Source organism: Limanda limanda, chromosome 2 (genome assembly GCF_963576545.1).
Source record: "Limanda limanda chromosome 2, fLimLim1.1, whole genome shotgun sequence".
Lineage (NCBI taxonomy): Eukaryota > Metazoa > Chordata > Actinopteri > Pleuronectiformes > Pleuronectidae > Limanda > Limanda limanda.
Genome location: NC_083637.1, coordinates 7,987,116 through 8,005,139, shown reverse-complemented (window position 1 = coordinate 8,005,139; position 18,024 = coordinate 7,987,116). Strand labels below are relative to the sequence as shown.

Here is an 18,024-nt window from a genome sequence, read left to right as displayed (position 1 = left end):
ACTGTAATTTAGGGAAAGTCTTTTTTTAAATAATGTGCTTAGAAACTTTACTTTTACTTCCAGCAAAATGAATGTCGTCATCGTTCAAACGTATCATCAGGATCGAGACCACGAACTTGACTTGTTGACGCCGTCGTGAAGGTCACAAACAAAGGGCGGGAACAGAACAGGAAGTGAGGTGTTGTCTGAAATGACTGTGCATGCACGCGCTCTACAGAAAATACGATTTCTCAAGTTGTGAAGTCGTTGTTCCGACGTCTCAACTGCGTTGATGTGCTCTGAAGTCAGAAAAGGGGGAAAACCATGAGCTCTGTAGCAAAATGTGTCTAGAGATTTAAACACATTCACACCCCCGGCCAACATCTGCACAATAATAAAGGTAGCAAAGAAACATTTTCCTGTGCGACAGGCAGATAAATATCTTTAAACACATACACGTTCATCATGAAAATGTCAGCTTCTGGTAAATAGTCTGTTTGATGCTGATACAGTTTAAAGTGACAGAAATATAAACTGTCACATCAAAAGCTACTTTTTAGAGCTGATAGTGAAACTATGTTAACTGGTCTCTACGTCGTCAGCAACTTGTTTACCAAACTTTTTCACCAACTTCCAAAGTTGTTGTTTTCCGACTTGAATTTCCCAGTCGCAAACAATGTTTTCTGATTATTCCGAAATCACTTGAAAGCACATAAAGAAACCATAGGTGTAAATACCTAAATAAGATAGGAAGTGACTGGAAAAGTGCAAAGCTGAAAAGACAGAGACAGTGATGCTTGTAAAAACCTACAAAAACTTTATGTTGTATCTATAAATAGAGCTTTCAATGCATATTATTTCACTATATGAAATGATATAGGTATCTTTGCGATGATAATGAGGAGAACAACTCACACAACTGGCTCTCCTCCCTGCTGCCGTCGGCCTGAGGTTCCGCTGCCTGAGAACTCTGGTTGAACTCCGGTTGAACTCTGGTTGAGCATTAAACCGGACTCTGAACACTTGCATACTTGCACAGTTCCTGCACTACAGCAGAAGCACACTCACTTTACATATGTATACTGTAGTATTTTTCTATCTTATCTTGTAATCCTATTGTGTGCTGTTTTTATATTGTGTCTATTATGAAAAGTCTTTGTCTCTGGTGTGACGTTTCTCTTACTGTAATTAGTGAGCTTTGAATTTTTATGTGCGATATTAAGATGAAGGTTTCATCTGTGTTTTCCTTTCAGTCATTTTTAAAATGTTCTCATCTTCTTCTTTTCTTTGTGTGCCAATGTGGTGAGTGGGAGGGTGAACAGTGGTGACGCTCTGCGGTTATTATTGTTGTTAAGATGTTCCCCATTGTACTATTTGTCCTTATCAGACTTGTGACTCACAGCCTTTTGTGTCTCAGACAAAAAGCATCAAAAAGGTCAGGAAACAATCATCAACTGCAGTTTGATCGCGACACTTCATTTCACAGCGGAAAGCATTGAATTTAAATACAGAAATACCTCGCCACTTCCTGCGAATAAATCTAAACTTTGCAGGAAATGTAACAAACGTTAAAAAAGTGGCATTTTGCAGTTGAAGCTTCACGCGTTCACCTCCAGTATCGGTGATCTGCCGTCTCACCCTCACTGTTTCATGTTATTCCCCACGACCGAGCAAAGTGACCCCTCCTCCTCATTAGGAATCAAATTTCCTGCAGAGACACCTTGGAAGTCGTCTTCCTCGTCGGGAGGCGGCGGATCGATGCCACAACTCCAAGTATGTGTTCACCTCCGCTCGAGCGCGTGCAGCGGTGTCGGCCGGTTTAAAGGGAAAAGGAGGCGTTTGAAATGAAGCGCGCCGACTCACTGAGCCCGGGGCACTTCATCGCTGCCCAACCCGCTGCTTTGCATCACATAAATATTAAATTCCTTCTAATGTCACCTTTGTTCTTGCCCCCTCCTCGTGCGTACGTGTGCATTCCTGAGTGTGAATATTCACGTTTGAATAATTTTATTTCCTCGGCAATTGACATGAAGTACAGTGAAGTGGCAGCTTTTGCAGTAGGAGAGAGGGAGAGAGGACTAACGTGAGAGGACTGAGCCGCTCATATTATATTCAAAACCCCGCGGCTGGAATATAACGCCATGAAGTGACTCTCATATACATTCAGTACGTGCTCCAGGGCTGCATGTGGTCGGTTGGTTTCAGTAGCTCGAGGGACACCATCAGCAGGTTGAGGTCCTTCTCTTCTCCTCAGCTGCATGGATGAAGTTGTGTCAAAACATGGCGTCCTAATCGCATGAGGGCTTTTTCATCACGTGGATTGAGCACAGGCAGGAATCAGGATCACAACGGTTTTCTAACTTTCATGTCATGTGCTTCATCCTTTCAACACAAGTTTTACATATTTATGCAAACATTATTTATTGTATCGCCTATAGACTGTATATATAGATGGAAGATGTATTTCCACTTCCTTCTGTGAACTAACCAGAAATCACTTTACATTATCCCGGATACAAACGCCTCCATCCTGCACATTAAGAGCCAAAGTCTTTCGAGTGACAGAAGCGGAGCAGCGAGATCCCATCGATACACGTGTTCGACCAATCACGAATCATCACTCAGCTGTCACTTACCATGTTTCACCCCTATAGGATCAATTAATTAATTAAAACCAAGCTTACTGGTAAAAATAACTATTTAATTAAAAACTATTTAAAATGTTCATATCCATCTTTGAGGAAAAGTGATGTGTTAGGTCCATGTCCCATTCACTAACACAGAGGAGGTGATGTTCATGATATTTACTGATCAAAAGCCTTTGCTTCACTTTAAAGGAGCTCTCATTTCATACACCCTGTGGTATCACCTATATAACTAGAGTTAAAGCTAAACTATAAATAAATGGATTGAATCACTTCACTCACTTAAAACGTAAATACATGCATTTGATGGAAAAGTTTGCAACGGATCAATATATGAAATGCATTTACTATATTTAGGCCCGAGGTGAGGATATAACCTTTCCCAAGAATCTGTCACCAGGTGATTCTTCTTTATGAATCACCATCGCTCTCGGCTCGGCGGACATTGCTCGCTGTGCAATAACGAGGGTGATGTGGAAATACAGGCGACCTCGTGCTCCGCTCCCTTTACTCATCGGTGAACTCTGAACGTCCACCTGTCTTCCACTCCCAGTGACGTCCCAGTGACGTCACAGGGAGGACACGAGCAGATGCAGACAGCCAGGGGGCGTAGTAATGAGATAAAGCATGGGGGGAGGGGGGGGGGTATGGATGTATGTGCAGGCATGTGTGTGGATTACAGGGAGGATTGGGGTGCGGGGGGGTCGGAGGATCAGAGCAGACACACTGTTCCCTGTGTCACCTCAACATGAATTTTTCACTTAACGACATTCTGTCACACTCTGACACGTCCATGAGACCTTAACTTAACCTTTATTCTACTTTTTTAGCATTTCATTCGTCTATGAGTGAGTTTGTATTTGTTATTTTTACGAGTTTTTCTTTATTACTTTTGAGATGTGATTTATAAATAAAGATGTGATTTATTATTATTAGATGCATCTATTTGATTTGACTTTAATTGTTACTGTATGTTGTGAATGAGGATAACACACTCTGCCTCTCACTGGATCTCTTCTTGACACCAAGTGAGAACAGGCCGCTGTGAAATGCAGTAAATCCTCAAAAACCAACAACAACACAACCAGCTCCTCCAAGTCAGGACTGTGGACTTTGGGACATGAGTCACAGCAGGGAGTGAATGAGAGAGGGAGGAGCAGAGATCTGTATCTGTTCAGAGGAAGTGAATCCATTCTACAGTCACTGGCACCAGCTGAAATGGCGCAGCAAGAAAATCAACGGGACAGAGAAAGATTCTGCTGTTCGATCTGTCTGGATCCACTGAAGGATCCGGTGACTACTGGCTGTGGACACAGCTACTGTCTACCATGTTAGCTGATTTAGTGGAGGAGCTGAAGAAGACTGGACTCCAAGCTGCTCCTGCTGATCACTGCTATGCTGGACCTGAAGATGTGGCCTGTGATTTCTGCACTGGGAGAAAACTGAAAGCTCTCAAGTCCTGTTTGGTTTGTTTGGTCTCTTATTGTGAAAAACACCTCCAGCCTCATTTTCAGTTAGCTCCATTTAAGAAGCACAAGCTGGTGGAGCCCTCGGAGAAGCTCCAGGAGAACATCTGCTCTCGCCACGACGAAATGATGAAGATGTTCTGCCGCACTGATCAGCAGTGTATCTGTTATCTCTGCTCTGTGGAGGAACATAAAGACCACGACACAGTGTCAGCTGCAGCAGAAAGGACTGAGAGGCAGAGAGAGCTCGGGCTGAGGAGAAAAACAATCCAGCAGAGAGTCCAGGACACAGAGAAAGACGTGAAGCTGCTTCAACAGGAGGAGGAGGCCGTCAATGGATCTGCTGATAAAGCAGTGGGGGAGAGTGAGGAGATCTTCACTGAGCTGATCCGTCTCCTGGAGGAAAGAAGCTCTGATGTGAAGCAGCAGATCAGATCCCAGCAGGAAACTGAAGTGAGTCGAGTCAGAGAGCTTCAGGAGAGACTGGAGCAGGAGATCACTGAGCTGAAGAGGAAATACCATGAACTGAAGCAGCTCTCAGACACAGAGGATCACAACCAGTTTCTACACAACTACCCTTCACTGTCATCACTCAGTGAATCTACACACTCATCCAGCATCAGGATCCATCCTCTGAGGAACTTTGAGGACGTCACAGCAGCTGTGTTACAGGTCAGAGGTCGACTACAGGACATTCTGAGTGAGACAGGGACAAAGATTTTACACGATGTGTCTCAAGTGGATGTTTTACTGCCACAACCAGAGCCAGAGACCAGAGCTGACTTCTTAAATTTTGATTTTTAAGACGCTGATATGTCTCAGGTCCTGAGTAGAGAGAGTCTGACTGGAGGTTGTTACTGGGAGGTGGAGCTGGGGATGAGAGGAGCAGTTGGTGTAGCAGTCACATACAAGAATATCAGAAGAGCAGGACACTCACTTAAATGTGGATTGGGAAACAATGATAAATCTTGGATGTTACATTGTTATGGAGACAGATATAACTTTAATTACAACAGTATCGAGACTCCAGTGTCAGGTCCTGTGTCCTCCAGAGTAGGAGTGTACCTGGATCACAGTGCAGGTGTTCTGTCCTTCTACAGCGTCTCTGACACCATGACTCTCCTCCACAGAGTCCAGACCACATTCACTCAGCCTCTCTATGTGGGAGTTAATGTTTATTTTAATACTGGAGACACAGTTGAGTTCTGTAAACTCAAATAAACTCGAGTCATAAAAATCAGTGATTTAGATTCTGTGTGTGAATCTTTAACTTCTTTTGTCTTCATGTTTGTTGATCAAATTTCGTGGTGGTTCCGTTTCTGCTCCGCACAGAGATCAGCTGTCAATCAAACACTGACCTTCCTTTATCACACATATTTAGTTCTCACTTTGTACAGACAGAAATCTATAATTACACTGACATGAATGTTTTTGAAAGAACTAATGTTGCTGTTGTTTTCTAAATCAATGTAGAATCAGGCACTGTGATGTTTTAGAACCTGTATTGATCCTGATTAGTGTTGCAAAGGGAGGGGACATTCCCAGTAATTTTCTTGAAACTTTCCATTGGAAGTTAAGCTCAGGAATTTAGGAAATGTTGACACTTTTTTTGCAAAACTTAGCCTATAACGGAACTTAAAGGTAGTTGAATACAAAACTAGGCAATCCTAGCTCAGCTGGAGCCCAGATGCATTTGGGAACATTGTCTGCCAGAAAAGTAAGCCTATGACTTTGTGTTGTTGTTGAATGTCTTTGTCATTTTACATTGCAAAATTATGTGCATCCTCTCAAGGACACCAGTCTCATTAACCTGTGCCGCGGTAATTATTTCTGGCTGAACTCAGCTCCGGCCGCGACCCCCTTTTCAAATTCAACGCACACATTTCAGCACAATGTTTAGTTTATTTATGTCATTAGTTAAACATTGTTAGTTTGCGTTTTTCCAGCGTTTGACGCTGAGTATCTTGGTTTTCATCTGTTTTGCCTTGTTTGAGTTAAATAGTTATTCCTGTTAAACCCCTGAGTGAGTTAGTTCGACCACCTTGTTTGTTTTTCATTTCCCTTTACCTGTTTGTACTGCTAATAAAACTCAGTTTGATCTTAACTTCCATCCGAGTCCTGAAATCCCTGATAATTTCACAGTTGCAAGTGTCATAGGCTGTATATGTGCGCAGGGGGCGGCGGTTACAAACATGACAAAAAAACGGGGGGGGGGGTACGTAGCTGGAGAATGAATGTCTGAAGGGGTACAGGACTGTAAAAGGTTTGGGAACCACTGCATTACGATAAAGCTTATAGTTCGAGCCAGTCCAGGTTCGTCTTAGACCTGATCTTAGTTCTGCTGCTATAGGTCTAGAATGTCGGGGAACACATGACACACGGAGCTTCTCTTTCCAGTTTCTCGTCATGTCCACAGGGCGTCTTGACGAGGCAGCTGGGTTGGATGAGCGGATTGAAACCACGGAACAGTTTCATCTGACCGTCCACGCTGCCCACCGGTCCCTCCTTGGCAGCGATGACGGTCGTCTCCACCTTCCCGTCGTAGATCAGCGTGTTCAGGATGGTCTCAATGTTGTCCATGGACAGATCCACCTGTGCCCCCCCCCCCCCCCCCCGACAATAAACAATGAGGTATGTGATGTCACAAGAGGGGCGGCGCTATAAACATCACCTTGCTCATTCCCAGATCACAGATGTATTAACAGACTTCATGTGAAGTGGAGAAGGAGGAGTTCCTTTGAACCATCGGACTCTGTTTACTGTCCCTCGCTGCTTCCGCCTGAACACACACAAACACAAACACACACACTCACACCCACACACTGACACACACACAATCTCACACAGTCACACACACGGACACACTCTCTCACTCACACTCACTAACACTCACAATCTAACACACACACACTCTCACACACACACACACACACACACAGACACACACTCTCACACACTCACACACACAATCACTCTCACTCACACTCTCTCACACACACACAGGACATAAAGTGATAGAACATGAAGAACACAGCTGCAGCTTCAGCGTCTTGAAGGACTGAAGTGTGCTGAGGTCCTACTCAGGTACCACACACCTGTACACACACTGCAAATAAAGATGGATGCCTCGATCGCCCCCTAGTGTCTGGCTTCAGTACAGATCCTAAACTCCTCCTCCCCCATGTTAGCAGATGGGACATGGACCAAACTAAAAAGTCAAAGTAGACGTTAAATATACGTTTAAAGATGTTTCTGTCGTTTCAGCTCGTTCTTATCTCACTGATGTTTGTTCAGGTGTTTCTGATCAGTTTGGTTTCAATCAGTTATTTGATGATATAAAAACAGACTGAGACGTGATGATTGACAGCTGACACTCACTGAATATGACAGTGTTTGTATCTGAGATATTTGGCTTTCATTTCTACAGGATGTTATATCCAAATATGAAGTCTATAAAACAAACAATGCTCAGGCATTAAACGCTGTCGTTGCTCCTCCTCCTCAGCTGCAGGGCCAGTGTGAGGAGGAGGAATGCCGGCGGTCAAACGGCGTACGACACAGCGATCCAGATTCTGAGTTAAACACTAAGACAGAGTTTGAGAAATAAGATTCAGAGACTGTGGAACAACCTGCCTGAGGCAATGCAGCCGGCTGAGTCGATAACTTCCTTGAAATCAAAACTTAAAACCTTCTTTTATCGAACCACATTCACAGAGAGAGAGAGAGAGAGAGAGAGAGAGAGAGAGAGAGAGAGAGAGAGAGAGAGAGAGAGAGAGAGTGTATGTATGTATTGTTATGATGTGTATGGTTTGTGTGTGACTACTGTTTACAAACCAAATGGCCCCTCGGGGACGGTAAAGATGACCTTAACTTTAACTTTACCTTTATTCTACTTTTTTAGTTTTTCATTCTTCTATGAGTGAGTTTGTATTTGTTATTTTTACGTGTTTTTCTTTATTAGTTTTGAGATGTGCTTTATAAATAAAGATGTGATTTATTATTATTAGATGCATCTATTTGATTTGACTTTAATTGTTACTGTATGTTGTGAATGAGGATAACACACTCTGCCTCTCACTGAATCTCCTCTTAACACCAGGTAAGAACAGGCCGCTGGGAAATGCAGTAAATCCTCAAAAACCAACAACTTCTTCCTCACAACCAGCTCCTCCCAGTCAGGATATGTCTGTGTCTCCTCCCTTCACAGGTGTGTCAGTGTGAGAACCAGTGAACAACAAGCTGTGAACTGTGGGAGATGAGTCACTGCAGGAAGTGAACGAGAGGGGGAGGAGCAGAGATCAGTATCTGTTCAAAGGAAGTGAAACTGTTCTAAAGTCACTGGCACCAGCTGAAATGGCGCAGCAAGAAAATCAACGGGACAGAGAAAGATTCTGCTGTTCGATCTGTCTGGATCCACTGAAGGATCCGGTGACTACTGGCTGTGGACACAGCTACTGCCTGAGCTGTATTAACACCCACTGGGACAAAGAGGATGAGAGAGGAAGCTACAGCTGCCCTCAGTGTAGACAGACCTTCACACCGAGGCCTGTCCTGGTGAAAAACACCATGTTAGCTGATTTAGTGGAGGAGCTGAAGAAGACTGGACTCCAAGCTGCTCCTGCTGATCACTGCTATGCTGGACCTGAAGATGTGGCCTGTGATTTCTGCACTGGGAGAAAACTGAAAGCTCTCAAGTCCTGTTTGGTTTGTTTGGTCTCTTATTGTGAAAAACACCTCCAGCCTCATTTTCAGTTAGCTGCATTTAAGAAGCACAAGCTGGTGGAGCCCTCGGAGAAGCTCCAGGAGAACCTCTGCTCTCGTCACGACGAGGTGATGAAGATGTTCTGCCGCACTGATCAGCAGTGTATCTGTTATCTCTGCACTGTGGAGGAACATAAAGACCACGACACAGTGTCAGCTGCAGCAGAAAGGACTGAGAGGCAGAGAGAGCTCGGGCTGAGGAGACAAACAATCCAGCAGAGTCTCCAGGACACAGAGAAAGACGTGAAGCTGCTTCAACAGGAGGAGGAGGCCGTCAATGGTTCTGCTGATAAAGCAGTGAAGGACAGTGAGATGATCTTCACTGAGCTGATCCGTCTGCTGGAGAAAAGAAGCTCTGATGTGAAGCAGCAGATCAGATCCCAGCAGGAAACTGAAGTGAGTCGAGTCAGAGAGCTTCAGGAGAGACTGGAGCAGGAGATCACTGAGCTGAAGAGGAAAGACCATGAACTGAAGCAGCTCTCAGACACAGAGGATCACAACCAGTTTCTACACAACTACTCTTCACTGTCACCACTCAGTGAATCTACACACTCATCCAGCATCAGGATTCGTCCTCTGAGGTACTTTGAGGACGTAACAGCAGCTGTGTCGCAGGTCAGAGGTCGACTACAGGACATTCTGAGTGAGACAGAGACAGATATTTTACAGATTGTGTCTCAAGTGGATGTTTTACTGCGACAACTAGAGCCCAAGACCAGAGCTGACTTCTTAAAGTATTCACAGGAAATCACACTGGATCCAACCACAGCACACAAACGTCTGTTATTATCTGAGGGAAACAGAAAAGTAACAGTAATGAGTGAAGAACAGTCTTATTCTAATCACCCAGACAGATTCATTGATTGGGAGCAGGTCCTGAGTAGAGAGAGTCTGACTGGACGTTGTTACTGGGAGGTGGAGGTGGAGGTGGAGGTGAGAGCAATAGTTGGTGTAGCAGTCACATACAAGAATATCAGCAGAGCAGGAGACTCAGATGAATGTGGATTTGGATTCAATGATAAATCTTGGATGTTATATTGTCATGGAGACAGTTATAGCTTTTATTACAACGACATCAGGACTCCAGTGTCAGGTCCTCGGTCCTCCAGAGTCGGAGTGTACCTGGATCACAGTGCAGGTGTTCTGTCCTTCTACAGAGTCTCTGACACCATGACTCTCATCCACAGAGTCCAGACCACATTCACTCAGCCTCTATATGCTGGAATTAGGGTTGATTATAATATTGGATCCACAGCTGAGTTCTGTAAACTCAAATAGACTTGAGTCATTAAAAGCAGTTATTTAGATTCTGTTTGTAAATCTTTAACTTCTTTTGTCTCCATGTTTGTTGATCAAAGTTCATCGTGGTGGCGTTTCTGCTCCACACAGAGATCAGCTGTCAATCAAACACTGACCTTCCTTTATCACACATACTAAGTTATCACTTTGTAAAGACAGAAATCTATAATTACACTGACATGAATGTGTTTGAAAGAACTAATGTTGCTGTTGTTTTCTAAATCAATGTAGAATCAGGTTCTGTGATGTTTTAGAACCTGTATTGATCCTGATTAGTGTTGCAAAGGGGGGGGACATGTCAGGTAACATTCTGGAAACTTTCCATGGGAAATTAAGCTCAGGAATTAAGGAAATGTTGACACTGTTTTTGCTAAAGTAAGCGTATTTTGTCATTACCTAGCATGTTGATTACGTGTTACACTGAATCCATGTTCATTTTAATACCAAATTCATCTGTATACAGTTGGCTAACTTTTTACAGCGGTGAGAGTAGGATGTATGTACGGTGCACCATCGCCTCGATTACTCGGGGGTTTGATGGACGGGGTCCATCAAAAAAAGGCGAGTTGAGCGACTTATCAAAAATAAAAATAATTACCACAAATTAAAGGCTGAGCAGTAAAAACGTCATTCTAAACTCTGTTTCAAAGATGTATGGAATGCAGCACATGCTGCGTTTCTGTGCAAAGGATGTAGCTATTGTAAACCAAATTTACAGAATTAATGGATTTGTGTTTTTCTCTCAACCCTACGTGATCAAATGAAAGTCTGAAGTCCTCTTGTATCCATTACTGATTGACAACGCAGACAGGTGACTGGGTTTATTGTTCCATCCAAACTTGATTATTGTAATTCCTTATTATCAGGCTCAAGCAGGAAGTCCTTAAAGACTCTGCAGCTTGTCCTAAATGCTGCAGCACGTGTCCTGAAGAGAACCAGGACCAGAGACCACATGTCTCCTGTATTATAGCCTGAACTCTGCTCCGGCCACGCCCCCTTTACAAATTCAACTCACACACTTCTGCACAGTGTTTAGTTTATTTATGTCCTTAGTTAAACTTTGTTAGTTTGTGTTCTTCCGGCGTTTGACGCTGAGTATCTTGGTTTTCATCTGTTTTGCCTTGTTTGAGTTAAAGAGTTATTCCCGTTAAACCCTTGAGTGAGTTAGTTTGACCACCTTGTTTGTTTCTCATTTCCCATTACCTGGATGTATTGCTAATTAAACACTCATTGATCTAAACTTCCATCCGAGTCCTGAAATCCCTCACCATTTCACAGTTTCAAGTGTTATAGGATGTATATGTGCGGGGGGGGACGGCAGTTCCAAACACGATAAAGCTTATAGTTCGAGCCGGTCCAGGTTCGTGTTAGACCTGATCTTAGTTCTGCTGCTATAGGTCTAGAATATCGGGGCAGACATGACACACGGAGCTTCTCTTTCCAGTTTCTCTCGAAGTCCATCGGGTGTCTTGACGAGGCCGCTGGGTTGGAACCCCGGATTGAAACCACGGAACAGTTTCATCTGCTCGTCCACGCTGCCCACTGGTCCCCACACACACACACACACACACACACACACACACACACACACACACACACACACACACACACACACACACACACACACACACACACACACACACACACACACACACACACACACACACACACACACACACACACACACACACACACACACACACACACACACACACACACAGGGACATTTGTGAATCCAGTATTATTCCTCTGGAAATCTGACACAGATATAAACTGCACTTCCTCAGGTTGCTGTCTCCTGGGTGTTTGTGTGTGTGTGTGTGTGTTTTGTGTGTGTGTGTGCTAACAAAAAACATACCTCTAATGATTTATGTACATGTATTGGACATGTGGCATAAAGACGCTACAGCACCATCTAGTGGTGACTTGTCTTCCATCACATTTGAACTTCGGCAAGTGTGAAGAACGAGCTCCAAAACAAACACTAAAGCGTGAGAGATTTGTGGCCAGTTGGATTTCTCATGGAGAAACTAGGGTTTGTCTTGAGGGAGCTGCAAGTAACAGGAAAACAAGAAGGGGATTTAGCTCAGTTTAAGATAAAGACTCTGGTTCTCAGTGGAGCACGTAACCACGCCAACAGTCCCTCAACCAAGCTGCTCACAGTTTCACTGATATCAGCCCAATAAATGTGCCTGATTTTGTTTAGCAAGATCCTCAAATTATTCCCTGGGAAATCAATGAATTATTTTTAAACTAAGTAATTAAAAATATATATATATTGCATCTGTCCCTTTGTCCATGTGTGCGCAACATTTGCGTAATCCTGCTGAAAAACAAGCTAACAAACGAAACACAAACTGCGTTAATAAATAATACGAGATCCATTCACCTTGGACAGTAATACACACATGAGCGTCATATGTGCTTCAAAATGAATGTTGGACAAATTCAACATTGGTGTGTTTCAAATAAACGTATTGTTGTTATTTGTTATTAAAATGTGTCTAACTGTGAATTCCTGTTCTGAGTTGACGTAGCAGCGATTGAGGTGAAAATCCTGCTGTTGTAGAGGAATAATTGAAATTCCTTTATACATCGATATGGAAAATATGAAAACAAAACTTGAAAGAGAAGTTCAAACCCGACAGTCCCAGCTCTGAAATAACTGATTTTAGAAAAGATTATACAAAATGAGCCTTGGCCTCTAGACCCCTGTTATGAGAGCAAAGAGAAAGAATAGACGTATTGATTTTAAGTCAATTTAAATGACGTTAATATCACGACTCACAGGTCATGGGGGAGCAATTATTTATTGAATCCAAATAACAACTGTCAACTGAAGAAAACGGCAAATATGAGCTGATGAGTCAGTCTCATTGTGTTTTATGTGTGTTTATATTGTGCAGTGTTGTGGAGTTAAAGTAAAATGAAACAAAAGAGAGTGAGAGAGAGAGAGAGAGAGAGAGCGAGAGAGCGAGAGAGAGAGAGAGCCTCAGAGGAAGCTTGGGCTTTTACTTCCTGGAGCGCTGCGGGCCCTGGTCCACTTCAGGCTGATGGTCAATCAGCTTCTCTGAGGACAAACAGAATAAACCTGCACTGCACTGCACCAATCAGGAAACGTCACAAGAAATCATGGATTCGCTCTCCGGCTGTGAAGCCACGACCACGCTCAAATTCAACTTTGGTGAACTTTCACATGTAGAATTTGCGCCCTTGACCATGAGCAAAGCATCTTGACAGCGCCGACCTTTCAGGAAACAAGGCAGCGAGGATTATTTTAATCTGACCAGGCGAACAATCGGCTTTTCTGTGGTCAGGGGCGGAAATAAACTTTCCAGCTGCTGCTATAATGATCGGTAGATTCTGGGCTGAATGAATTCTAATGAAGCTTTTCAGATTCCGATGCTTGTCTTGTAAAATCTGATCAATAAACCAAGCTGGTCTCCGGCTCGGGGGGGAAGGAGGCGTCTGGCTGCTCTCTGAGGCGAAGCTCAAATAAAAATGCTCCAAATATTTTAGAGGATTGGAGCAGCTTTTGTCTTCAGGGCTGTGAAGTACCCAGAGCAAACCAGATATGGTCTCAGGGACAACGTGGATTAGTTTAATCTGACCCGAGGTTTCGCTCGTGGATCTGGTCTGAAGCTCAGATCCTGTTATTGGTTCCCACTGATTCTTCATGTCATGTCCGAGCACTGAGGAGAATTAAAGCCATAAATGGCCACATTTGGTGGGTTTGGACGAGGGAAGAAAGTGTGCTTGCTCACTCAATTTTAGGGTGTAATGCGCATACACACACACGCACACACACACACACACACACACACACACACACACTCACACTTATTGCATAGCTTGGATGTGCAGAACCAGAAGAAGTCGAGTGACAAACATGCACAGGACGCTAAAGCTAAAAATGATGTGCGTCCCTCGGGTTGTTTGCTTATCGGTGTCAGTGGAAAGTGTTGCACTGTAAGGGCAGATGATTTTGTGCATGTGTGTGATTCGGTGTGTTATCGTGCGTGTGTACATGTGTGTGTGTGTGTGTGTGTGTGTGTGTGTGTGTGTGTGTGTGTGTGCATGTGTGTATGTGTGTGAGAGAGCTGTCCTTCTCACGCTATCATGACTCATTGGACACCGCTCACATTTATTTTGGTATCACTTATCCTTGATTTGATTTGGTCTCAAGGAGTTTGCACACACACACAGATACACACTCACACACACACACACACACACACACACACACACACTCACATTCACTCACTCCCTCTTGTGTAAGAGGAAATGTCACTCAACATTTCACAATAAATAATTGTCTATTTTAGTCTGTAAGTCTTTATTTATTAAATTATTTAATAGGTAAGATAATAAATATAACAGTGAACCACCTTCACTTAAATAAAATCACAAATGCATCAAATTAAAGAGGAAATATTGAAGATTTTGAGGTAAATCCTGAATGTACGACTCGTAGGACAGACACTTCAGCACACTTTGACCAATGGGACCCAAAGCTCCATCTTCTCCTCCTGAGTTTTTGTGCAAAAGCTCATCATGCTGACTTTTTAATGAACGATTGAAATGATGAATGGAAGATTGAGCCAGCAGAGTCTAGTTCAAATCTGAGCTGTAGAAGATCTCAAACTGTGAGTCGGAAACAGACTGTGATACACACACACACACACACACACACACACACACACACACACACACAAACACACACACACTAGCATCTCCTGACTTTTAGGACGAACTAAAGCAGTCGTGCACATCCTCGTGAACTACTGTGTGAGGAGAATTACAAATGATGCAGTGGAAAACACAGAAATGTTAAAATCTAATAAGCTTTAATCTTGTTGCACTTTTCTTAACAAAGTTAAAAAAGGATCAAATGATGATAGTGTTTTTAAATGAAATAAAGTGTGTAATAAGTGTGTGTGTGTATGTGGGGGTGTCTGTGAGTGTGTATGAGTGTGTGTGAGTGTGTGTGAGAGTGTGTGTGACGGGCAGCCTGCCCCATAAGGAGGATGTAATTGGCAGCGTGTGAGTGGAGCTCTCACACGCGTCACACTGATGCCCTCACACACCTCGGCTGCCGGCCTGTCGGGTCCTCGCTGATAAGATACGACTTCGGTGTCTGTCACCATCACATTCACACAAACTGAAAGGTGCCAGCTCCTTTCATCCTGACAGATTAATGCGTTCGCTGTGTTTGAAGCGTTATTATCACTCACACCTCCTACACACACACACACACTATGGGCTGTGGGGTTGATGCCAGTGTTGTATTGTGGGTAGTCACCTGAGCTTTAAAAATGCATTAATCCTGCTAAATAACAAACAAACAATGAAAGCGTTACCTTTATTGGCAAAAATGTAAAATCAGATGACATTGATAAAAGGGCTCGGATTAAAAAGATCTAATCTAGATGCTCACCTTAGTATAAACAACATCACGTGGTTTTCACCAACAGAAATGAAGAACATGTTAATTTGCACACCGAGCGGAGAGGTGTTCACAGGAGACACATTCAGGACGGATGTGGACACCAGGTCTGATCTGATCTCACGTCAGGTCCTCGGGCTCCACATCCAATCCGACAGCAGACAAGTCTCAAGTCCTCAGTTCTCCCTCGGCGCCCTGTGGAGCTTTTCAGTGAATAAACAAAGGTTATTTTTACATTCTGTGTCACTTCCCAACACAAACTGTGTGGATCCCGGAGGTTTGATTAGAGTGTTGAAGGTATTTTTATTTTGGAAAGACAATTTGTCTTAAAAGCTTGAGTCTTGTGTTGTTTTTACGATCCAGCAGCTTTTGTTGCTGCATTACCTGATAATGATCAACAATAACAATACAAAACAAAAGTATTAATCCCGAAGGCAATTTGGCTCAGGGCACTTTAATAGAAAACAGAATAAATAAGATACAGACCTGCACTGACAGAGCTGCTGCGTTGCTTTGAGCTAAAAGTGCAATTTCTTTAAAAAGACTAATACTCCTATGTTTTCTCTTGTGTTTTCAAACTCAAACAATCTCTGTCCACTGAAGCATGTTGGCTCCGATCCAGGGAAACTTTCGTCCTCATCAGTTTCACTCTTTGAATCCGTAGTTCCACCAGTGTTTACAACATCTGCGAAGCCCCTTTAAGTCGACAGTTCCCAGAAGAAATGAACTCAAACTCCGACTCTTTGAATGTACGTCACATACGTCATAAGATTTATTATTCACTGTGACATTGAGTATATTTTACATATGATTTGAAACAATAAATATTTAAGGATTCTTAACCGATTTGACTTGAGGCTCCAGCAGGTTTGAGTTATAGTTTGTTTGCAGCTGCAAAGTTTTCTTTCAATTTTTGTCTCCGCTTTTTACATATTGAATTATGTGATTTGTGAGTGTGTGTGACAGGAGGTTTTACTATTACATTTTTAAAGCATGACGTACCCTGGATGTACATGAATTCATGTTCCCATGGGAACGCATGTACAGCACACACACTCACACACACACAGACGCACACACACTCACAGGGAGCACACACGCTCACAGGGAGGTCACCAGTTGCCATACGTGTCATGTCTTGTAAAACGGAGAGTCTCTTCAAGCCGGAAAAATTCATTTCTCACACACTGTGGGCCGGCAGAGATGTATGTTTTTTAAGATTGAATAACAGCTGTAGATTTATGATTATCTGGAGACGAACAAAACCTGATCTGCTGCTTCTTTCTTCTTTTCTTTATCCTCCATCATCTTCTTGCTCAGTTCAGTATCCGGTCAAACCATGGAAGACAGTTTCACATTCAACATTACATTGCCTATTAATATGTTCTTGCTGCCATGTTCAATAAAAAAACCTTTCAGATGCAGTTATGAGGCTTTTTCAACCATTTCAGTAAAAAGTTCGGCTGGGACGCACCACCAGTTTTCACAGCAGAGACCGAATCGGGTCTTTTACCTGTTTTCGAGTTCGCATCAGTTCGACAGATTCACTTTCCACCGTCAGACGCCGACCGTGACATCGCGTCCGAGCCGCGGCTCCAGGCGCAGACCAGAGGCTCCCATGCATTTGTCACGGCGTGGCGTGGGTTGGTCGGATTTCACGGGGCCTCAGGACGGGGTTGAAGCGGCTGCATGTGTGTGAAAATCAGTTTGTGTGCTGCAGGAGGTCAGGGCAGACGGTATGAGTTTCAGGGACCAGGAAAGCAGGGGTCAGGGGTTGGCCGCCAAGGGAGGGGGGGAGACAAATCAGCCGCTGGATTAGGCGATGGAGGGAAAACACTGAAGGCAGCAGCTGGCTGACTTAAACTGAATTGGGTGGAAGGTTGTGGTTTAAGGTAATGACAACCAGTTTAACCTCGAGGACCTTGCTTGACGAGCTGCTGAGTGACTGGAAACGGATGGTGTGAAGGTAAACATGGTTCAAGCCCCCAGAACATTGTTTTCAGTTTGGATGGAGAGCGCCAAAGAAAGCAAACATATAAGGCAAAGACAGAAATGTATACAAATAGATGTCCAGAGCACAGATCATGTTTCTAGTTGGTTGAAAGGAGCAGCCGTAGAAACATGGAGTCTCATGCAGTTTCAATAACAAGCCTGAAAGAGCCGATATACAATATATATAGTAGACTATGTGGGATAACATTATTTTAATAACACATAATAGAACTCTAAATGACAATGGGAGCGGTAGCGTGTCAAGAAATGTAGATATGCACGGATAAAGGCAATTAAGAGCTGCTTCCAAGCAAATTAGGATTTTAACTACGCATGATTGAAAATGATTGAAAACATTTGAAAAGTTAACGGCCCATGTGGAGAGTAAAAGAGTGAAATCCATCGGCTGTCGGCTTTTTAATTTATCTGCATTCAT

General features: G+C 43.4%; 1 protein-coding gene across 1 annotated transcript; it reads left to right on the top strand.

The window, feature by feature from the left end:
* Positions 1 to 8,443: 8,443 nt before the first annotated feature.
* On the top strand, positions 8,444 to 10,129 carry LOC133027205 (tripartite motif-containing protein 16-like). Its single transcript, XM_061094240.1, has one exon. It carries the CDS (start codon positions 8,444 to 8,446, stop codon positions 10,127 to 10,129), a length of 1,686 nt encoding a protein of 561 aa, XP_060950223.1.
* Positions 10,130 to 18,024: the final 7,895 nt, after the last annotated feature.